The sequence below is a fragment of the Lytechinus pictus genome, chromosome 11 (genome assembly GCF_037042905.1).
Source record: "Lytechinus pictus isolate F3 Inbred chromosome 11, Lp3.0, whole genome shotgun sequence".
Taxonomy (NCBI): Eukaryota; Metazoa; Echinodermata; class Echinoidea; order Temnopleuroida; family Toxopneustidae; genus Lytechinus; species Lytechinus pictus.
The window spans coordinates 28,503,956-28,528,773 of record NC_087255.1 but is presented as its reverse complement, the minus strand read 5'-3'; the positions used below and the strand labels follow the sequence as shown (position 1 = coordinate 28,528,773).

The window sequence follows — 24,818 nt, the reverse complement described above, 5'->3', positions numbered from 1 at the left end:
CAATGATTTTAGCTGACAAATTTTCTCTGAGCCAATCAGGAACAAGTATGGCAGTTCCTTATCGATGATTTGTTTTATGAAATGCTCACATGGAGTTTGTTTCCTAAGCTTGACAGTGAAGTGGGAATTACACTTGACCCATACACTTGACTACGTAAAATATGCTGGTTTTCATTCTATTCATTCGCATTAAAATTAACCAAGGTCGTTCTCCTCCTCAACTATCACCCGACTATTTACAGGTGGAGTGTGGATTGGTGGGGGGGGGGGGGTAGATGCGAGAAAGACAGGAGAGTTGAAAAGTGAGAGAACGGGAATTAGGAAAGGGATGGGAGTGCATAGGGAGAAGAAGAATGAGAAAGTGGTTCAGATTCAGAGTGATTTTTTTTGTCTTCATGCACGCAGATTTGAAAAATTTGCAATGTTGAGTAAAATATACAAAATAAAATAAATATTGAGTAGATTAATACAACACATGAGAAATACAGGTATATAGAAGGAGGCTGGGGAGAGCAAGAGGATGGGGAGATAGGGGGCAGACCGACAGAGAAGAGAGGGAGAGAGAGAGGGGGGGTGGAAGAGAGAGGGGCGGGGATACATAATGGAAGGCAGATGACACTAGGGCAAAGATACCATCTTCATTGTATTGTGTGTGTCTCTTATTACTGAATCAAAAAAAAAAGAAGACGAAGAAGAAGTTATTATTATTATTTATGGAGCGGATGTGTTGAAGTTATGTTAATAATCAGTGAATAAAGATATGAATATAATTATAGATTGGCATAATCATACATGAATGAATGAGTGCGTGATGCAGGTAGGTCCTATATATTTCAGGAGTAATCAGATAATGCAAAGTTAAACACAGGGAGTGTTTTATGGAACATCTTGCCAGCATGGGCGGAAATCCCAGGGGGACGCGTCCCCCTACCAAAAATAGTAGGGGGACACAATATCAAATGTCCCCCTACTATTTTTTGTCTTTTTTTTGGGGGGAGGGGGGGGGGGCTTGCCGAATTTTCCAGCCCCTGGTTCCCCCTACCTTGGGGGACAGATTTCCGCCCATGCTTAATTGCCAATGATTTTAACTGACAAATTTTCTCTGAGCCAATCAGGAGCAAGTATTGCAGTTGCTTATCGATGATTTGTTTTATGAAATGCTCACATGGAGTTTGTTTCCTAAGCTTGACAGTGAAGTGGGAATTACACTTGACCCATACACTTGACTGCGTAAAATATGCTGGTTTTCATTCTATTAATTCGCATTAAAATTAACCAAGGTCGTTCTCCTCCTCAACACAGCTCCTTTCTTCTCTTTTTCCCCTCCCCTCTCCTTCTCTCTTTCTTTTTCTCTCTCCCTTAATATTCTTCTCTCTCTGTTCATCTATCTCTTCTCCTCTTCTCTTCCTAGGCTCTCTCATCTATTCTTTCTCGCTCTCTGACTCCTTCTCATAATTTTCCTCTATTAACACTCGTACATTTCTATATCATTTCCTTTATTTCTCTGATTTCCTTTTCTTTCTGTTAACCCCTTCTCTTTCGAACCAATCCTTTTCTCCACTTCCTCCTATCTCCATGCCATTCTACGAGGCCCCCATTATCTCTCTTTCATTCTCTCTCGCTTTTTCATTGTATTATCTCTTCTCTTTCTGGCACTATCGATACTGAAATCCGATCGATACCTTCCTTTTTTTACTTACAAATAAAGTAACCACACACCAGGATATATGATTTATGGAATAAAGTACTCGTTTCGGTGCAGCGCGAGAGACCATGATCAAACACAATCGCTTTATGACGAACTTCACCGATATTCCATAACACACGATCAATAAACACAATCAATACAAGCTCCGAAGCCAAACGGGGATATATATACAGCCGAAACTGTCCGACGTCCTTTCAATACAACTAAAAATGGCGTCATGAATGAATTACCAACAAGCAAAATGGCGTCGCACTGAGAAGACCTGTTCGAGATTCATCAACCATTCACTCAAAAAGATTGCTTTGGTATTTCATCTACAACTCCGATTCGATAAACACATAAGGTATGATGCATTTTGTTTTCCTATGTGTATTTTTCCCGACTATATTTCGAAATCAGTGCATGCAGGCATTCTTCCTAGTTATCAGGCCGGTGTATATGCAATGGTTGAACAAAAATGAATATTGGATGTTGCCTACTCCTTGCTAGTTTGCTTTCATGGCATTTACATTTTCATAATTTGTTCCAGTTTCTTGTTTATTCATAACCATGTAATAAAATTTTTTATTGTTTCTGTATCATACATCTAATCGAGATTCTTCGAAAGGATGTCTGTATATACACGTTAAAGGCTAAAGGCAAACTGATTGGTATGCGTGCATGTTTAATGATTTTATGCGGCGTTTTCCAATACAGACAATTTACATGTCTAGGATCTACTCAATAAAATGCCAAAATATTGATAAAATGGACGAAGAATCTTATCTTCTTTTTGAAGATAAATTATATGCAGATTTTGCGATATATTGGGTTTTTGTCGCTCATATTAATGATAAGAAAAGTTTGTTATAATAATCATTATTTTTTTTAAATAATATAGTGTTATTATTGTTGTCGTTGTCTTTTGTTGGTGTTGACATTATTATAATTATCATTATCATCATCATCATTAACAATATTGTTGTTTTTATTACATAATTGCTATCTTAATAGAAGAGTAAACTGTTCATTCAAATATAATCTGGTAGGTTAAATTATATATCACTATATAGACCAATTATATAAACAAAACGATTTTACAATACCTTAGCCTGATAAAAAAAAACATCATCTATAGTCACAAACTATAGACTCAGTCAAAATCTTCTCCCCATCATTAGTTCGTCTAGTTTCTTTGTTTACTACTCGATGTTCCAGACCTGTCCTTTGTAATATTTCATTTAGTTGTCTGTTCCTGCAGACTCCTTATTCATAAGTCCGAAGGGTTGACATTAATAAGAAAGAAACATTATTCTCTAGGTTCATTTCCAAGTGTTCGGACTACACCTTTCAAAGGCTTATGATTATTCCCTTTGAGTTTGAGGCCTTGATAGAGGAGTGCCCTAATTCACATCAAGCTACGGCATTGTTTCGAACGTATTAGTTGAGACTTGGGAGTCATCATTTATGGTTAACACTAGCCTAACACGCCATCTATAGAGAGAATGTACGTCATATTTGAAGAGTTTTACTTTATTATCATCATTGATTATTATTTCAACTACAGGACCAAAACTCTGGAATTCTCTGGACAGAGTAATAAAAGAGGCAGCTAATCTTAACCGATTTAAATTACTCATCAAAAAATTTCTTCTGAATTCTTATTGATTCAATGAAATATTTTGTGAACTTCATACTTATCCACGGTAGTATTGATTATTTTAAAGTCAATATTTAATTTTGTATATAGTGTATATACATTTGTGTTACAGTGTTTTATATCTATCTAATTTTATAGAATTTTGCTGATTATTTTACTCTACTTAATATCATATTACCCTTGTATAAAATTTTGATAGGGGGGTCTACATTTTACAAGCTTTGCTTTTTAGTAGGCCCCTCCACTTTTTTTTTTTCATTGCTACGTTTCAATCCATTTTTTCATTGTAAAAATGATTTATTACGAAATGGACTTTGATGATTGTGGAATATGAATATATCAATAAATAAATAAATAACAATTAGTATAATCTAAATTGTTCATTTTGTCTTTCTAACAGGTATCTAGACCAGAAAGGAAAATGGATAAGTCGGGTGTAATTTTAAGCATCGTCTTTCTTCTGTCCGTCTCCGTGTCACTCGGTGAGCATCTTTCTCTCAATTTCAGTTCGATTGAATTTGCCAATCTTGTCTCGATACAATTTGATAAAACTCTGTCTGCATTAACCATCTTCGTTACATAAGATGTGGTGTCATTATCTTTGTCTTCTATTATACTATAGTTCAATTACTTCTTTATAAATTTAGATTTAGATAATTCATACAGCTTATTTAAGATAGAAAACAACTTAAACACGACTGAAATGGCTTGTACTAATATCGATTTACCTCGTCATGTAATCGTTCTTAAATACAACACTCATTACAGTGTTAACACACTTAAAACTGGATTGCTATTATATACCGATCAGGAATTTCCCCAAAAAAATATATATTTATTTTAACGCTCTTCTTTAAACTCTCTAAGAACAATAGACAGTTCTGTAGAAAACCAGATTAAAAGGAAATTATACAACTTTTTTTTTTTAATTTTTACTGTGTACTTTTTCCTTAAGTTAAGGACTTTTTAAAAGAAATATACCTCCTCGACTTTTAAGCGTTAAGTATCACTTGAAAATGCAATTACAAAATGTAAAAGGTAAAGCAGTGAAAATAAGAGAAGTAAGGTGAAAGCCTGCCTTGATAATGAACAATTAGTCATTAGTTACACTCTATCTATCGTCTATCGATGGGGGCTTGGGGGCTCTTGACCCCCCCCTCAAAAAAAAATTACGCGATACGCAAGATCGAGCCCCCACCATTTTTTGGGCTCATTACGCCACTGTATCTATCTATCTATCTATCTATCTATCTATCTATCTATCTATCTATCTATATCTATCTATCTAGCTAGCTATTCATCCATCCATCTTTCTATTCATCCATCCATCTATCCATCTGTCCATCCATCCAGCTATCCATCCATTCATCCATCCATCTGTGGATGCAGCTTATTAACAAAATAGCTATCAAATATCACATAAGCATACAATTGCTGACAGCTGGATGGACACACACAGGTTTACTTATCCCCAGACTGAACAAAGATGGTTTACCGTGTATTGATTGGCAATCAACCAAGAAAACACTATTATAATATTAGAAACAATACTTCATTTCGTATCATATTCTTCGCGTTATATAACCCACGCGGAAATTGAAAAAAAAACTTTCTTGGATAAGAAATCTAAGATTTAACTTCGTATGAGGTTAAAGATATTATACAAAAATAGTATGCAACAAAATAGGTATATGCTGACAATATGAAACCCTAAGTGAATTTATACTATCATGATGACATGTAGCAAAACATGACCATGTCATTTTGAAACACCTGTGTTTCTTATATGTGTTACAACTGTTGAGTTGTTGAAGCTTATGGTTGGACCATAGAGCTATATCAATTTCCTGTTCTACATGTATATACACCAAGTGACCAAACATGACACCATGGTATCATGTTTGGTCACTTGGTGTATATACATGTAGAAGTATGCTTTTTATCTATATCAATTTTATTTAAATCTTTGTTTATTAAAAAAAATGCGACTTGTGGTTTAACAAATATCTAAACAATTTTTAAAGTAAGAAAACTTCGCAAACTACATGAATAATGTATAGATAAGACCGTTCAAAATATACTTTCCTTTTACATTTCGTGTTGTAGGACATTACGAATTTGATTGTCATCAAAAAGATGTAGTATTGTAATGTTGAGAAAATAAACTCCCGATATGGAGGTGAGAACTTCTAAAATTACTTTCTTATCTTACATCCGAAAAAAAAGAATATCAACGCGATAAAAATTTAAAAAAATGGTGCATTACATATTATTTTCTTTTCTTTTTCTTTTCTAGTTAAAAGTGACGTGTTCGGCTTGGGGACGTTGATTGAATGGGAAAATGAAAATATGCATTCTATTTTTGAAGTCTTCAATCAATACAATGGATATGGTTGCTTCTGTGGACTCGGTGGTTCCGGTTTCCCGGTCGACAAGGTTGATTGGTAAGTCGAACGACAGTGATACATTCATTTTTTTAAATCATGAAATAATAATGAAGATCATAAAATGGTAATTAAAATGATGATAATAATAATAATAACAAAACAATAATAATAATAATAATAATACAATAATAATGATAATAATAATAATGATAACTACCACTACTACTAGAAGCACTACTCTTTCTTTTTACAACAACAAGAGCTACTACTGCTGCTCCTATAACTATTACTTCCACTACTACTACTACTACTACTACTACTACTACTACTACTACTACTACTGCTGCTGCTGCTGCTGCTGCTGCTACTACTACCACTACGTACTTTATGTCTATACTACTAATAATAATCATAACAATTATGATGATTAGTCAGGACATTATAGTAATCATCATTATAACAGCAAAAACAAGAAAAACAGTAATAACAATGGTACATGTATGTAATATTTGCTTGTTTGTTTCAGCTGTTGTCAAGTACACGATAAATGTTATGATGACTTACATGCATCCAAAGATGGGGAAAGAGCAGCTTGTAAAAAAGACGAATCAGGGGTCAGCAAGGCATACAAGTACACCAGGACTAGTGCCGATGGAAAGCATACTATACAGTGTGGTAGGTATTTTTATTTTTTCCCCTGGCTGGCTTTTTCATATTCCATTCCATTTTTTAAATTATTATTTTCTTTCTCTGATTAGTAAGAAATCCCGTAATGAAGAAAATAGTCTGAGAATAATGTCGCAGGCACTCCAACGAAACTGCATCCAGACTGATTATTATTTTCAATGACATTGCATGCCATACTTCGACATTACTATCATGACTTGAATCCTATTTTTTTATTCCTTTTCGTCTGAAGAGTAGGCTATATTTAAATGATATAACATGCTACATGTTCTATCAAATGCAAGCCTGCATCATCATCATCATTACGGCCACACCACTACTACCACAACCACTATAATCATCATCATCATCATAATCATCATCTTCCTGACACACTGTAAAAAAATGAAGTGCTAATTTAGCACTTACAGTGCTTGTATAGTGACTGCACTACGAGTGCTGATTTTCTAGTTTTAAATTGAACTAGAAAATCAGCACTCGTAGTGCAGTCACTATCCCGGGGTCACTATACAAGCACTGTAAGTGCTAAATTAGCACTTCATTTTTTACAGTGCACCTTCACCTTCACCATCACCTTGATCTTCATTCTTTTTCCCCTATAGGTTCCAGTTCGGATAAGTGTTCAGAGGGGGTATGTAAATGCGACAAGGCACTAGCAGAATGCTTTGCAAAGACTGACAGCTATTACGACAAGGATAATAAGAAATATAACAGAAGAACATGTGATGTCAAGCCGAGCCCGATGACAGTCTGCCCGTAAGGACCAAAGGCCGGGACCAAGGCTAAGACCAAGGACTAGACGTCCGAGGCCGGGGTCATACAATCGTCCTTGAGTCCGGTCTCGAGACCGAGGCCGGCCCTGAATACAACGCGATAAACGATTTTTTTTTTCATTAGCGTAGTTAGATTTCAATTTGTTACCTTTTTATTTCTGAAATATTTCCTGGCTTCGTCCGATTACTTAAACACCAAGGCAAATTGTTTCAAACCTCTGAGGCGAAAGCAGAAAACATTGGAAATGACGAAGAGACTAACATAAAAACAATATAGTACAACTCAAAGTAACTGCTATTGAGATTTTATTAGCATGGATAAAACAAAATCAAACAGATGATAAAGCGGGATCTTGTATTTTGAGTTCAAAGAGAACATGAATTATCTGCTATCTCATCGTTTTTATTTTATTTCAGTTATGATCTCTTATAATTTGCTGTAAATTGAATAAATATATTTACCTCACAAGAGTATATGAATACAATATGATGACTTTAAAGATGCTATATACAGTACTCTATATTTCATTTAAAGATATGAAATATTTTTGTATTATACCTCTACTTACGCAAGAACTCAAATCAGTAAAACTGATGTTTGAAGTACTTACATCTTCTTGAAACTGACACTGTGTGCTTTATGCATTAGTCACACAAATGAAACCGACTCCAGACCGATCAAAGCTATTAAATTGTTACCAACACATACTGTCGATCGGTTGAAGTAGATTTCGTTGGTGTAACTGTATAACATTCAATAAATTACCAATTCGTCTATTGCCAACTCGTCCACTCATCACGTGGTTTATATTCATTTAGTCTTATTGAAATTCCTTTCATCAACATTTCGTATAACAACCATTAGGTCTAATAACAATTTGGTCCAATAATCACTTCGCCTAATCACCAGTTCGTCTGTGACCATTTCGTATCATAACTATATAGTTGGTCTGAAACCCATTTTTATTTTCATTCATCTCGCCCAATTAACACTTAGTCCAATTAGACCAAATGTTATTGGACGGACCAACTTATTATTAAACGAAATGATGAGTGGATGAATAACAGACCATGTGGATAGTGGACGAACTGATGGTAGACCGAATGATCGTAGACGAGTTGGTAATTGGACAAAATGGCATTAAACCAATTGAAAATAAGCCAAACATTCGAGTTGTAGTTGTATGCAGAGTGAAACTGAACCCTTTACTGCAATAAAACAGTTCGTAGAGATTATTCTTAATCAAGAGCTTGATATTAAAATTATTGATAGTTACTGATTAAAAACAAAATCGCCATTATTTTTATGATTATGCAAGGTTCAGTGTAAGGGTATAGTTTGATATGGGATGGGGACAAGAGGGTGGAATTTGGTCATTTCTTCTCAATGAAAAAAAGGTCACAGCTCACCCTTTTCTATCTTTAATATTGAAGTTTTAAAAACCTAGGGGTCGGTTCTTCTGCCCTTCATTATGGCGACACCCCATAATTAATTATGTATTCATACATTGAACTGGTCTAATCGATTTTTTTAAATTATTATAGCAATTTCAAATAGTAGTTCAAATAGCTACTCAGCCTATTACACTGATCGGATATTCTCGGTTATTTTAAGATTATGTTCATGGAAAAATTTGCACAGTTATTCGTTAGATGGATATACATTTTAGTCGTGAAATGTATTAGTTTGTACGGAATTCACTATCATACGAAATAGGAACATTTATTGTCATATTATTATCATCATCTTTGTTTTTAAATGATAATCATTATTATTATTATTATCATGATTTTGTTGTTATTATTATTACTTTCATTATTGTTATCAATACTATTAAATGATATCATTATTTATTTGTCACCATCATATCACCGTTATTACGAGCACTATCATATATGTATATTTTTATGATTGTTGAGAGCGTCATTTATATCTTATATTTTAACCATGGTTTTTCTGAGTGTATATATTGTTTCATGATTTCATTTCAAATTAAACTTATTTTTCTTTGTTTCATCAAAAAGTATATGCATTACATGGATTCCTATTGTATCTTTGTTTCTAATTATCGATGTGACTTTCACACCAGTCAGGAGCGTTGCTTCCCAAGTTGCCCCCAGAACTTTGGAAAACTGAAGAAAAAAATGTATGTCAAAATTTCTTGCCCGCTATTGCTCCCAAAATTTTCTTTACTCCTACTTGCCCCTCCCCCTATTTTAAGCATCCTGATGCTGCCACTGTCCCTGATCCACAGAAATATCAATAAGCTAGTATAGTCCTTCGTTCTTTCTATATGTGTCTTGTTTGTTGTCCTTCGGCCCAATGCGTGACTGATAATGTGTTTTGAATGTGAATTCCATCCTTTTCATTAGAAAAAAGAAACAGTGGTAAAAAAGCACGGTACACCGAATCAGTGGCGTACAGATGGGGGGGGGGGGCCTGCCCCCAATTTTTCACGACAAAGAAAAAAAAAAGGAAAGAGAAAAGGGTGAAATGCGATATTATTTTCTGAAAACTATATCAAAACCTATCACAAAATATGATATCTGTGATGAAATTGTCAAAAATTTTGCTCGCTCACAAATTTTAAATGAATTTTACCCCATACGCCACATTCATATTAATTTATTTATACGCCATATCTAGCCCCCCTCAATTTTGTTTTATCCTTTGGCTACTGCACAGAATAACCGACTGTTTCCTGTTAAGAGGATTATATAGTACAAATATTAGTTGTAAGCCTATATCATATATATGTCAGACGAGTGTAGGAAAATATGCATTAAAGGGTTCAGAGGGGAATATGTCAGACGTGAAATGCCAACCGAAATAAACTTAAAAACGTCAAGGGTTAGAGTGAATTCCACTTTGAGATTATATCAACATTATCGGTGTCTTCGTTTCATATGAGTGTATAGTAAACAATTCGTAATGGATTGTTCTCTTCTGCCGACATGTTTATTAGTCATGTCAGTAATGTGAAATAAAAGTGATTTATATCTGTTTAAATCCAGGGAAATTTTACAAAAAGATTTATTGACTTTTCTCTTGAAGGGGATTCATTCTCAACACTCTTCTAAACAAAGATGGTGCTACAGGTGGGGGCAGGGATGACCACCCCCTATGATTTCAATATTGTTAAAGAAAGAGAAGGAAAGGAGACAGAGAAGGAAAAACCGCCACATGTAGGCTTATTTTTTTTCTTCCCAATGTTTAACCACACCTTTAAGACTATTTTGTACACCTTTATTGTTTTGTTATTTTGTTTGCTAAGGTTTTGTTATTGTTATTGCCCTTTTCTGTCACAATAACTCTGATCTGTCATAATAAGTTGTGAATATTGTGATTTTACCTTGAATATGACTTTTTGTTTCAATAAACCATACAAATATATTATATATATATTTAAAAACTCCTACACCTTGCTGGGTGTATATCAATAAATAATGTTAGATTAGTTGTTAATCATTATCTTATAGAAATGTTATATACAAATGAAATACAACAGTTTTGTTTTCATTATTGTGGTAATGAGAATTTAGTTAATGCAACAATTTGAATAGGCCTACAAATTAGAGTTAATGTTTGATAACCCCTTCCATCAAACTTTTCTTTTTTCTGATCACTTGCAAAACAGGTGAACATCCCTTGGACGGGCTACCGGTGTGAAGAAACTTTCACTGAGGTCAATAAACTTTCATCGTGGAGTTGTTGATGATTTATCATATGACATCCCGATGTCGTCTATCAAATACTAGTTATCTTCTAATGAATTGACAATAGTTCTGAAGTATATTTGAACAGTAGGGTTGTGAAGAGGGCATCGTCTGCTCAAAATGATAAGAATATTATCTGACAGTATAGGTTATCGTATGATCCCTTTATCTGACAGGCACAGGTAGCCATGGACCTATGTATCCGAGATGTTTAGCATTGACTTAGTTTACCATGGACCTACTAGTACTAGTAGGTCCATGACTTTACTATGTCCATGGTTTCACCCAATGATGTATAGGTAAAGGTAAAACCGACGTTCGTGACATAATAAAAATATCGCTGTACTTGTTTAGAGGTTCAATGCAGGAAATACTTGTCAAGGGTACCGTTTTGTTTCCAATAAAGAGTAGGGTTTCACACGCCAATACTTGTTAAGGGGTGCATTTTCAGAATATGGAAAATACTTGTTTAGGCCCGTGTTTAGGGTGCTTTTCGAGACCCTATTGTCGCGCATGGTATCCACTCGTCAATGGAAGTGCCCCCGGGATATAAAACAATCTATGAGTCGATAGCATTATGCGCAAGACATTTAATCTATCCAAATGCTCTTCTATCATGATAAATAGGCTTCCATGACCTTTGATAGTGTATGTAGGCCAACGGAAAAATGACCTCAAAATCAATAATTGTTTTATTGTTCATGCTATATCCACGGAATACGAACTGGGGGGGGGGGGGGGTTCACGACCAAGAAAAAAAAGGAGAAATGGAAAGAAAAGGAAAAAAGAGGTGAAATAAATGATATTATTTTCTGAATATGTCAAAATCTGTCACAAAATTGGATTTTCGTAACAAAATGTTGAAATTTTTGCTCGCTCACTTCGCTTGCTCGCAACTTCTTATATATTTTACGTGATACATATCTAGCCCCCTCAAATTAAATTTTTGACTCCTTTCGCCACTGGGGATAACCCTAGTAGTATAATAACTTTCAACCTCATATGCATGCACCCAATATCCTGAAAAAATATTTTGTGTGTTTGTATATAGGGGCGGAATGTGACATTGTCGCATTCGGTGTGCCGAATGGAAAGGGAGGGGGCCAGGGATGGGGGTACATAACCCACCTCAGTGAGACGGATCAAGTGTTGACTAGTGGGGTCCAGTGGTGTACACAACAATTATGTCGAGCAAAGGTCACCATCGTAGAAGCAATTATTGCCACATCAAAAAAAAAAAAACTGGAAAAAAGATTAAAATGAGCTCCTTTAAATCTACAAACAATTGGGCCCTCCGCGCAGAATTGAAAAAAAAACTCGACCTATATATGCCCATTCTACAAAAGGCCCCACAACATTGTCCTGCTTATCTCGACCAGCAGATGGCATTCATTCCATTTCTATTTTTAGAGTGTTCTTTTAATTGTCATCGACAAACCGGCGTAGAATGGGGTAAGGGCCATGTGTCCCCTTATTTTGGTCCAGCGTTAATTCATTAGCATCATGCAAAGAGAAGTGTCAGCCCATGGACATGTTGGCATACATTGCTGAAGTTTGATTATTATTTATTATTACTACTATTATTTTTCTTAATTTGGGGGTCATTTTTGTAGGGAAATGAATAAATAGAAAACGCACCCCCTCGCCCTCGCCAACATTTCCTCCTGGACACACCATTTGCCATAGGCGTGATAATTGCTCTAAACTCGAAAACTCAGCCACTTAGCAACAATTTCATATTTGCTGTTTTCATTGTTAAACCGAAACTGGTTAGAGTTCGTCTTCGAAGGTCACACTGTAATCTATCGATAGCTGAGCAGAGAGCTGGAGAGCTGAGCCAATTTGCATTCATCTGAGGCAGTCCATTGTCCTGTCTCTGCCTCACTGCGTCCACACACAACTCATCAGCGCTGCGGGAGAACGGCTATTGGTAAGTTCACCTCTTATGACGTCGGGTTTTTGTATGTTTCGGTTTCTATATGCGAGAGTTGTTGAGTGTTTATGGCGGAGTGAAGCACTAAAATGGCGTCACCGTAGATATAGATGATTACCATTTCAATTATTTTTTTCAACGATTAACAATTTGATCACCGATCATTAAGGTAATGACTATAATCATATTCTCATGGTTATTGGCCAGTATACGTAAGCTCCTACGTGTATTTGTTTTTAGTGTGAATATTTTTAACATTATAACCCGGATATGTTATTGTGATATATGTAGGATCACTATGATTAATGATGTAGATATGTTTAACGTAAATTGCCTTGCATTTTGATGACTAAGCGTATGCCGCAATGCAGTTTGTGTTTCTTTTTTTTTGCAACTCTGAAACTTCCTGTGCCTGTACACTTAAATATAAAAGATATAATAGAAGAGTAGGGGGGGGGGGGAGAAGTTCGATGAATATTTATAACGAAATTATCTTCACAAAACAAACCATCATGCAGTCACGGATACGATAACGTGTCATATTCACGCACGAAGAATATCTATTTTTTTTTTAATTATAGATAGACTTTAGATCTTCCCGAGATCGAATTAAAATGACCTAAACCGACTGTGTATGTCAACATGATGGTTCAATGTTCTTGTAATGAAGTGATAAAACATAGAAATGATATCTTATCGTCTGTTTATGGACACATAAGATTGTTAAAGGTCAAGTCCACCCCAGAAAATTGTTGATTTGAATCGATAGAGAAAAATCAAACAAACATAACGCTGCAAATTTCATCGAAATCAGATGTAAAATAAGAAATGTATGACATTTTCAAGTTTCGCTTATTTTTCACAAAACAGTTCAATGCACAACTCAGCGATATGCAAATGAGAGAGTCGATGATGTCCATCACTCACTATTTCTTTTGTTTTTTATTATTTGAATAATACAATATTTCAATTTTTACAGATTTGACAATAAGGACCAACTTAACTTAACCATAAACAGCTAAAATAATGGTAATTCCAAATGTTCAGGGATAGATAACACTTTGTTTCACTTGACAAGGAGGAGAAAATTAGAATATTTCATATAATAAAATACAAAAGAAATAGTGAGTGGGTGACGTCATCAGTCTGCCAATTTGCATACCGACCAGGATGTGCATATTACTGTTTTGTGAAATTAAGCGAAACTTTAAAATGTCATAACTTTCTTATTTTACATCCGATTTTGATGAAATTTCCAGTGTTTTGCTTGTTGGAATTTCTCCTTTTTTTCAAATAAACTTTTTGTTGGGATGGACTTGTCCTTTAACTTAAAATTCATATGGTTTGCAGCTGAATGAGACATCGGAACATTTATTCAGACATTCATAATGCCATTGGATAATTTTTATCATTATTACTATTGTTATTATTATTATCATTATTATTATTATTTATTATTATTTTATTATTATTATTATCATTATTATCATCATTATTATGATTATTAGTATTATTATTGTTGTTGTTGTTGTATGACTCGTGTTTTTCTTGTATCCATTATTGAAAGACACTATCCGAATGTAATGAATGATAATCACATTATGACTTATTAAGCGCGAAATATGTAGACTTCTCAATTTTAGTACTCTGCGTTAATAAGTAGGCCTATAGAGAAATGTCGAGAAGAGTCTAAAGAGATTCAATTTGGAAAAAAAGCTACTCATCTTTGGGCATGTATGAGCAAAGGATCCAAAAACATGATATTGTCCGCTTTGTAAATGATCTGTTTTATCACGTATAACGCTATATCGTGTATAAATTATGAAACAGCATTATTTAAGTGGTTATATGTAATAAATTTCCTTTTGGCTGACGAAGGCGAATTGTGAATTATAGAACTTACTCTTGCCTCTTCGACATTTTTATTACGCCAAGTGTAAACGAGTCAACACTATACACGTATGCCTTTATGTTAATCCGTTTCAGTTCTCAGTTATGAATTTATGATATTTTGGTTGTCATAGGAACCAGTTGAAACGGAAAGATGCCACCTGCTTCATGAGCTGAGACGAAGCCAAACTAGACCTACGAGATCTACTGTATATACGAGCATTGATGATCAGAACTAAAATATGTGTCTTTTCTTCCGCATTTCCCTCCTATAATTCTGCAGCCATGTGTTTCCAACTATAATCAAAGCTATGTCTTTTAATAAGCTCTATTTCGATATTACAGAGACGCAATAGCGATATATTTTAACCAGCTTATCATCATCTGTTGACAAATTTAACTATGAGCCTACCAACTAGGTTGAAAGCAATTGATGATTTATGTAATTTTCTTTTATTCCTTGTTCATAGGTCGGCCAGCCTATATATTTGTACGCAATGTAGGAGGAGGGGGACAAGGGTACCGCCCATAAGATTTTTCAACCGACGAATTAAAAAAAAAAAATTCCCATCATTTGTTGTTTTAGAGATAATCATACACACAATGAAAAGTGTGTAAAATTGTGACGTGTAACGTCAGTTACCGTGAAAATGCCCAAATGTGTTTTTTATATTTTTCCATATTTTTGTACCCCCCCTTATAGATCACAATGGAACGATTGGGGCTATTGGTCTTCGTTGTGCTGTCATTGACATGCCTTTCAACAGGTAAGGAAAATATCGAGAGATTTCGTTGATTAGAAATTCAGAATAAATAGAGGAAATCAGACAATTATTATTATTGCATTTATTGTACTAACATAATGATGTAATATAAAAACATCAATGTATTTTAAAAATATTGCTTAATTTCGTAAAATAATTGTGTACCACACACGTGATATACAAATGACTCGATGGTGTGTAAATTATTTTTTAAAATCTAATGTGTACCCAACAAACATGCATGTTTCCCCTAGTAATTCAATATAAGGTACGTCTTAACTCAACCCTATTTTTAGAGTATATTATCAAATTGAATCCTTCTCTTTTCAGTGGAAAGCAGTAATATGGACATCGGACATATGATTACGTGGACGGTTCGAAGTGTAGGGTGGATCGTCGGTGCTCGAAAGTTCCAAAATTATGGATGCTACTGCAATGAAAAGTTTCCTACTGAAGGAATGGAGCCCGTAGACAAGATTGATGAGTAGGTATAGGGGTAATGGATGGTCTCATCATCATCATGATCATTATCACCACCATCATCACCACCATCATCACCACCATCATCATCATCATAATTATCATCATCATCATCATTATCATCATCATTATCATCATCATCAGTATCATCAACATCATTATCATCAACATCATTATCATCAACATCATCATCAACAACAACAACAACATCATCATTATCATCATCAACATCATCATCGTTATTCCTATCCTCATCTTCGTCATAATCACCACCAAGGTCATGATGATGATGATGATATGGTGACGAAAATTGTGAAGTTGATGCTTGAGATGACGGAGTTCGACCAGAAACTCACAAATAGCAACAATACAGACCCAATCTTCTTCCCCTTCTCCTTCCACAGCGTGAAAATTGGTTTAAAAATATTCTTAAGAAAATTATTCTTTTAATGCAATATTTATTTGAAAAGTTGAGAACAGGGTTTATCCGTACTATACATACATATATATATATATATATATATATATATATATATATATAGTGTGATGATAAGTTTACTTCTAGGTACGAAAGAAAGGCTATATCTACGTGAAATTAGTACAGTTTAATCACGCACGTGACGGAGTCTTTGATGTCGAGATTTAAACCAACCCCTAATTAAATCTCAAATGATAAGTCAAAGTCCAATCCATTGTTCGTAACTTAAACTAACTGATTAATAAATATGTTAAAGGACAGTATTTTAACCAGGAATTTATTTCAAGGGGTTGAGTACCTGAGTGGTATTATGTGTCGAGATGGACTGAGCTCTAGAAGTATGTGCAGAAATTGTCGCATGAGCGGGTTGGAAGGGGGGGGGGGGGTACTTCCCCATCCCGCAAGAGCGCAGAAGCTTTGACGCTTTACGAAAATTTGAAAGATTTTGTTCTTATTTATATACTTCATTTATTTATTTATCTGACTAGTTACTATTATCATTTTTATTTATTATTTTTTATGATATGTTGGAATTTGATTGTTTTTCATATCTATATGTGAGCAAAGATCACTGATGAGGTAAAATAATTTAGGGCAATATGTAGAAAATATTTATTTGTTATCATTATTATCATGATTTTTTTAAAAATTTTTTTGGGGGGGCTGTCCATCCTCCCCACCACCCTACAATCATGATTAAATATCATTTAAAATACAGAAGGACAATGATACTAGTTACGTTGAGTGTGATTAAGTATGGAGATATCTATAACAAACATGAATGATGACTACATACAGTTGAAGGTCGTGCTATACCCGAAGAAAGGTCGATTTTTAGCAAACTTAAGGCTTAAACGTATTGAAACATAATAAGGGCAGGGGCGCGCGTATCAGGAGATGGGGCGGCAAGGGGCACTTTTGTTCAGAGATCATAAAACAGCGAAGTTTTTTTAAAAGCAAAAGTAAGGTAATGATTACTTTGAAACTATAATGAGGAATAATAACGATAATGATGATAAAAACATGGCTACCCCTGAATCTTAATTATGGTAGGGGAAAGAAACGGCATATTTTTGTTCTTGTCATATAGGCGCTGGTATTTTTTAATTCATTATTTATGAATACCCCTGATCCATGGACTTTATAGAGTACATCGAAAGCAATCACCATGCATTCCATATGGTAGATGATGCATGTAGTGTCTAAAAACCATCGGTTTTTCAATATTGAGAAACAAAATACCTTCTCTATATTAAATGACATACCTGCATGGCCCGGAAAATGTAGAAAGTTTAAATTTGATATAACGTTCGCGCCATACAGGGGTGTGTATATCCTGTTTTCATGGGTGATCAATAATAATATCATAATCTTGCATTGATGACGATCTGGGCTTTTGTCGAATTACTTCATCTTCAGGGGGGGGGGTGCTGTAGGGTGCCCCCTCCCCGGTGGGACTGTCCCTATCCAGTTAGGCTGTACCCATATCTGATGCTTGTACTTGGTTTATCACCACTTAGTCCATTATGATAAAATGAACTGCTTTTGAACCAAATTTCCATTTGACAAAGTAAATAAATCATAGACGAAGTTAGACCATCTGGCCATTAGACTTAATGAGAATTAAAATAGATTAAACCAATAAAAGAGCAGACCAAAGCGGCAATTATCGCTTTACCAATGGAAGCTGAATGGAAATCTCGACAATTACCCGTTTTGTATGTTGTCTGCGCGTCATAATTTTTTTCTTGATGATTATTGATTTGAATCGCAATTCTTTATCCTTCCTCGCCTATTAGATGGATAAATTCCATAGATGGGGATTTCCAACAGGAAACAAAATTATAGTTATTGCACTCAATAACATATTGTATGTACTTGATTATGTTTCACCTAAAGTGTTTTTTCCTTATTTAGATTGCCATTCCTAAGGTTTATTCTAAAACAATTCCTCGTCTGTCGGATGGAATTCCAACATGATACAATTATGATATTCCTTGATAGTTGTTGCACTCAATACCATACTATATGCATTACGTTTCACCTAAAGTTTTTTCTTCTTCTTGATTATTAAGATTGCTATTTTTTTTTACGTTTGTTCTAAAATATGTCAGTGTATCCCAGACAGACACTCGTGTTAAGTTACCATAAATGGAAATTCCCGACAGAACTCAAACAAATGATATTACTTGATCGCTGTTTGTTAAGGGGCTTTCACAATTGCTCGTGCGACCGTTTGCGATCACTTGGTCACAATATATGTTGCACACAATCGCAACGGTTGTAAGCAGTCGCACCACCAATTGTGAAAGGGGCTTTAGGATTCAATAACAGGAAGTCACTTGATTTTTTTTTCACCTAAAGTTTGTTGAACTTTCATGCCTCTGGTGATCGCTTACCCATTCAATACTCACATGAACTTATTGTATTCAGATTCAGTTTTGTTGCCATGCTAGGTCACTGGCATTCCCATTCAAGTTCACCGATAATAAATTCATGCCAACAGTGCACCAAAGCAACAAATTGCAGTATCTACCATGGCCGTATGCAGAAATTTCTTGCTGGGGGGGGGGGGGGGGGAGCAGGACGTGTTAATTTTTTCGAAAAGTAACTAAAAAGCGAGGGAGCAAAGTTACCGAGCTTGTCAGTAGGGCATTTTACATCTTGTGAAGTGAAATTGAAGGATTCAATGCATACTTTAAGTGAATTTTGTGAAAATTTTGAGTAAAATACTGAGTAAGTGTTCATAATTTCGGGGGGGGGGGGAGACAGTTACTCCCCCCTTGTCCCCCCCCCCCCATTTCGCTGCGACGCTGTGTACGGTCATGATCTAGAAAGGTTTGAATGCTTCTGTCAAACGAACGAACCCCGACTCCAAATTGACCGATGTCATGTCACTGGAATAAAGAAATAACCTTTGTCGATCAGGAGTCCATTATGTCTCGAGTATAACTGATCATTTCACCCTACGCCAAATCTTCGAAATTTTATAAACTTGTTGATTTATGACTTGCAAAACCATGAGCACGGGGGGTGGTTCAAAGCCGCCGCATCCGAATAATAGTTTAATAATCTTAAGATCAGGCGAGGTATAACCGAGGTTTCCTCTGTTGTCTTGATGTATATTTTTGGGCTTTTCTGTTTGTTGCTTTTTATGGGGGAGGGGTGGTGGTGGAAGTTCTCCTCATGATGAATCATTATGGGACAATACCCCCCCTTCTCAGCCGCAGAGCAGACCTGAAACCAAAGCCCCCCCCCAAAAAAAAGGGCATTTTACTATTCACATTCATAATATTTATAGACTATAACTCAAGAACCTCCACAATAAAAGTGCTTGCCCTAAAACAGTAACGGTTTGGAAGGTATATACAATTATAATTCATTGGATACTGTTTTACATGTAAATCTATTCTGATTGCATGTCCGACCCCGACCACTCAATCAAAATAAAATATCACTTTTTGTACTCTCTTTTTTTAAAATAAGCCACTGCTCAAGAATGGAACGGGACGACAATTTGTTTAATATCATATGATATTTATACGTAGATGGCGCTCGAGGAAAAATAACATTAAAATGATATATTCATGAATCATGGGATTAAAATGATATGTATTCACTTTACATGTTATTTTGTCAAGGATTTAGACGGTCTTTTGAATGTACTTCTCGATTGCTTATCTATTTGTAGGTGCTGTATGAGGCACAACCAGTGTTATGAGAATCTGGTAAGGGATAATCACTGCCCACGTAACAAGCTTCATCAGAGTTACGGATATGAGAAGGTCACAGAGAATGGTGTTAAACTCATCAAGTGCAGTAAGTATGATTCTTATTACTTTAAAAAAAAAAATCAATTACAAAATTTACAAGGGATTAATAAATGATTGCAAATCACATAAACACAAGAAGTAACAGGGAAAGGGAAGTGGCAAAGTGATAAGTTTTATAGAAACAAAAATACTTCTTGGTATTCCGATAGTAGATTGCGAGACAAATGAATACCCTCTAGTCCGCAATAATGAACCTATTTAGTATTCCGATATTTATTTTTTTGTTTTTGTTTGGGACATCGATAAAATATCTACAATGTACAAGAAATACATCCAGGTATGTGTAAATGGGATATATGCTTGACCAAGGAATAACTAAGCCCTGTTTCTTTAAGATATGATGGTTGCATTTCCATAATTTCATTAAACAAGTGCATTTTCACGGATTACCTCATAATCGTCAACAAAACAGAGTTTTGAGCAATGATTGTCAACAAAAATTGAGTTTTTAATAGGTCCAAGATCTATTTTAACCTCTTTAATGTCTTGTTTTTGATACATTTACGGAATGCAAGCATCAATATAAATGAACAGGGCTTTGTTATTCCTTGATCATTTTCTTTCGTTCAGGTTTCAAAATATTAAAGAGCTAATTTCTAATTTTGTAAATATGTTATCATGTTGATTCATTTTAGTAAAACATGCGAATAAACGATAACCTTTTAAGCAATGTAATTTTCTTTTTGAAATTCAGATACTGGCTCGCCAAATTATTTTGGATCATTTCTTCAAATTGTTTTTACGTTTTTTTATTCTGTAAAGTAGGTACTATAACTTATAACAGATGAAAGGGGGGGGGGTTCCAAAACTTTACTACAGAGATTCTTGATTAATTAAGAATAACCTTCGAAAGAATAAACCTTTTCCTATTTTTACTTCATCTATTCCCCCTATTCCCCTCTCCTCTGAGAGCACCCTGACCTGTTACAGTATTTCTGAGACAAAACTATAGAGGGGGTACATTCAAGCGGGAATAACATTATTCATTCAAAGGCAAAGAGTGCATTTTTAGATTTTTTTGGGAGAAATATCTATTTGGATTTTAATACTCTGTAGTCCTTGTATTTCATTCTTCGTCTCTGCAAGTGAATTCCTCAGGAAAGTGTTTGTGGACTTGGTGATCATTACTACAGAAATGTGTTGGGACCAATAATTGAGCCCCATTTCATCCAGGGGCTGGGAAAGGTTTTGAAAGTGGGGGGGGGGGGGGGCTGAACATGCAAAAAAAACAACACACAATCAGATGGTAATTTTTACGATTTTGTACATTTTTTAAAAGTTGGACGGGGCTGAAGTCCCCCCTAAGCCACTCTAGTCATGAGTATTCAGTGCTGGGACTCCTTTCTCATGAACGGGAGGTTTTGGGATACCCTAACGAGTCATACAAAAAATATATAATGCCTCCTTTTTCATTATAGCTACAGGCACTCAAAATTAAGAAATATATGATTATGATGCTCCCTTGAGTCTACTTGAAAAGCAGACCATGTGATGACAATTATTGTTTTATTTTTTCATTATTATATCAGTTGATGTGTTTTATTAGTGAGTCATTTTCTGGTCACTTATTACAAAATCCAATTTTTCCTCTTGTTTTATATTACAGCATCGCACTCGGATGATTGCAAGTACAGACTGTGTAAATGCGACGCCGAAGTGGCCCATTGTTTTGGTATTAATGAATATCACAAAGAACATAAGAGTGTGAGTAAATCATCATGCGTACCTACAGGAAAGTAAAAACACCCCGAAAAACACTCACCGATGCCTCAAAATTACTTATTAAAAAAAAAAAATCACCCATTTTTAGAAAAGATTAATAATCATTGTATACGATAGAGCCTTGAATAGAGCCTCAATTAGACAATGTCGATTTTTTTTTATAGTCAATTTGATGTTTATAATTAGTACGGAAAACGGTGGCTACATGCGGAATAACTATGGGCCTTTTCACACGTGAATCTTGAATCATCAGACATTGTAATGATGATTGCAATTCGTCTTTAGAATCATCGGACCTTTCACACGGAAAATATTGTAATTTGAGTGAAACTTAACTGGAATTGACCTCCAAGTAGAATTTGAATTCGTGATTGTGATTAGCGTTCGTGATTCTAGTTTGGTTTCACACGTGCTAAAATTCGTAATTAGCCTTACTTTTCACTGGAATCATCTTTCAAATTAAGATTTTTTTTACCGTGTGAAAGGGCGGTATGATACTTTTCTTTTACTGAATTACATTCTAACTATGCAACTAGCTTTAAAGTAATAGGGTCATCAGTAATTTGTGTAACTTTTGTCACAAATGTGACTTATGCCGCTATCATTTACATCCAATCTGTGTGCTTTATATTTATAAAAATCGATATATATTATTAGATTTTCGACAATCAAGAGAAACTCCTATTTTTAAAATCTTTTCGAGAATGTCTCATCATTTTATCTTGATTTGGGGTTCCTGTTAATAGAAATAGAAATCAGAAAAAGAACTGCGATTCCAATCAAATATAAAGCTCATGTAACTCCCTCCAAAAGGTTTTGAATATTCCTGAAAATAGTATTGGATGAGTGATACCATCATAATTGTATATACATGTTAATTTGTGTGATTTTAGCCCTGTGGGCACTGTTACAATAATCAAAATGAAGTGTGGATATAAATATAAAACATACAATAAAAGGCTTCCGGAAAGTATTGAAACAGGCGTCTATTAAATGTACAATTATGAATGCAAAATGACGGGTTTCGATGAAATAGAAAGAATTAAAGAAAGCAGTGAAAATGGCAGAATAATATCGAAATGAGAAAGTTATAAATCAAAGAGGATAAACCAGATTTTGTTAGAAGAGAACCCCAAAATTTATCACACAGTGAAATAAAGTATGTTGTAGTAATCACTAGGCCTTAATGTTGGTAGACAGCTATGCCAAAATAATACTTTTTTTTTTAATGTCATATTTTGAAATACTTTTGATTAAAATTTATTTCTTTTGTAAATTAGAAGTTGTAATTGAATAATGCGAGTCATCGAATACTTTTTTTCCTGTCGCGTGATAGAGAGATATTTATTCATTTACCTATGAGATTGAAGAAAGGAAGAGGGAGAGAAAGAACAGAAGAGAAGTAGAAAGTGAGAGCGATAGAGAGAGAGGAGTGTGAAATATTGAGAGAGAGAGAAGGGGGGGGGGGGTGCGTGGGGAGTGTAGGGGGGGAGGACTGAGGAAAGAAAATACAGTGGAATAGGAAAGGAAAAAAACCAGGAAATTATGAACGCGGAGGAGGAAATGAGAAATGAAAAGAAGCTTTACGGAGAAACATGACGAGAAGGAAGAGAGGCGGGACAGTGAGAGAAGAAAGAAGAGGTAAAGGAAGGGAGGGAGGGAGATATGAGGGGGGGGGTAGGGAGTGGGTGTACATGGTAGTTTATACGTGGGTAGAGGGATCATCGCAGGAGGTAATACGAAGGCTACATCGTAATTAATGAATCATAATTTCATCGTTAATCGGGAAGAGGGGTAAAGAGGAAATTAGAGGACCCGAAAAGGGGTAGTTTTTTTAAGAGAATCGTGATAAGGAAGACATCCATATTGAACTCTTATGCGATACAACTTGGAGTATAAACTTGTAATAAAAGCAATGAATTTCAACTCGACACATGCACACCCACATCAAAGTACCCTCACACAGAAAAGAGAAGTCATTAAGGTAAATATCTTTCTATGAAACAATACAATCTCTCAAATCATTCGGGTATTTTTACTTCTATTAACCGTTCAACAAAGTTAATGATGATGATGATGAAGATAATGATGATGATGAAGATGATGATAATGATGAAGATGATGAGAATGATGAAGATGATGATAATGATGAAGATGATGAGAATGATGAAGATGATGATAATGAATTATTTAATAATAATAATAAATAATAATAATAATAATAACATCAATAATAATAATAATAATAATAATGATACAATTATAACAATAATAATAATAATAAAAAAGAATTAATAATCATAATACTACTTATGATGATAAAAACACAACAATACAAACATGTAGTTACTAGATAGAGTAGACAAAGTTAAAACATAACATTTTAAGCAGACACAACAAAAAACTATTATATTCCAAATATGATATAAACTTCTCATCAAAATATTAAGTTAAAAGTTTTAATTTTGATAAATTAAGGTCTGCCTTTTACGTCATTTATTTCTAAACATACCGAAAACTCTAAATTTGGACGACTATTAATGTAACCCCCCCCCTAGAAAAACCGAGCCCCTGCACGTCAGCTTTTCCCCTACATTTCCGAATTAGTATTACAGCCTCTGGTTGCCTAGCAACCAGCGACCAATCATGGATGACATCACGACTGTGCCCCCTATCTAGTCACTCATTCAATTACCAACTTTCCCAACTTCTAATGAGTCATGTCCAGTCCCACCACCGTGGTCGACCCTAAACCGATCACAGATATTACGTTACTTGGAATGGAATACAATCGGTCGGTTTGGATT

At 34.9% G+C, this 24,818-nt stretch overlaps 2 protein-coding genes across 6 annotated transcripts; both read left to right on the top strand.

Annotated features, from left to right (window-relative positions):
- Positions 1-1,337: 1,337 nt before the first annotated feature.
- On the top strand, positions 1,338-10,613 carry LOC129271125 (basic phospholipase A2 nigroxin A-like). Of its 2 annotated transcripts, none has more exons than XM_054908486.2 (5): positions 1,338-2,051; positions 3,748-3,829; positions 5,644-5,791; positions 6,261-6,409; positions 7,024-10,613. In XM_054908486.2, the coding sequence occupies exons 2-5, from the start codon at positions 3,769-3,771 to the stop codon at positions 7,179-7,181; spliced, it is 516 nt and encodes a 171-aa protein (XP_054764461.2). In that variant the 5' UTR covers positions 1,338-2,051; positions 3,748-3,768; the 3' UTR covers positions 7,182-10,613. The 2 variants fall into 2 exon arrangements, with proteins under 2 accessions (XP_054764461.2, XP_063962346.1); XM_064106276.1 differs by lacking the exon at positions 1,338-2,051 and adding an exon at positions 2,919-3,194 and having other exon boundaries at positions 7,024-8,354.
- Positions 10,614-11,177: 564 nt separating this feature from the next.
- On the top strand, positions 11,178-23,328 carry LOC129271632 (phospholipase A2-like). Of its 4 annotated transcripts, none has more exons than XM_064106273.1 (6): positions 11,178-11,210; positions 12,686-12,841; positions 15,438-15,501; positions 15,829-15,982; positions 20,148-20,275; positions 21,896-23,328. In XM_064106273.1, the coding sequence occupies exons 3-6, from the start codon at positions 15,444-15,446 to the stop codon at positions 22,027-22,029; spliced, it is 474 nt and encodes a 157-aa protein (XP_063962343.1). In that variant the 5' UTR covers positions 11,178-11,210; positions 12,686-12,841; positions 15,438-15,443; the 3' UTR covers positions 22,030-23,328. The 4 variants fall into 4 exon arrangements, with proteins under 4 accessions (XP_063962343.1, XP_063962344.1, XP_054764907.2 ...); XM_064106274.1 differs by lacking the exon at positions 11,178-11,210 and adding an exon at positions 11,256-11,294; XM_054908932.2 differs by lacking the exon at positions 11,178-11,210 and having other exon boundaries at positions 12,196-12,841.
- The last annotated feature ends 1,490 nt before the right edge of the window (positions 23,329-24,818 follow it).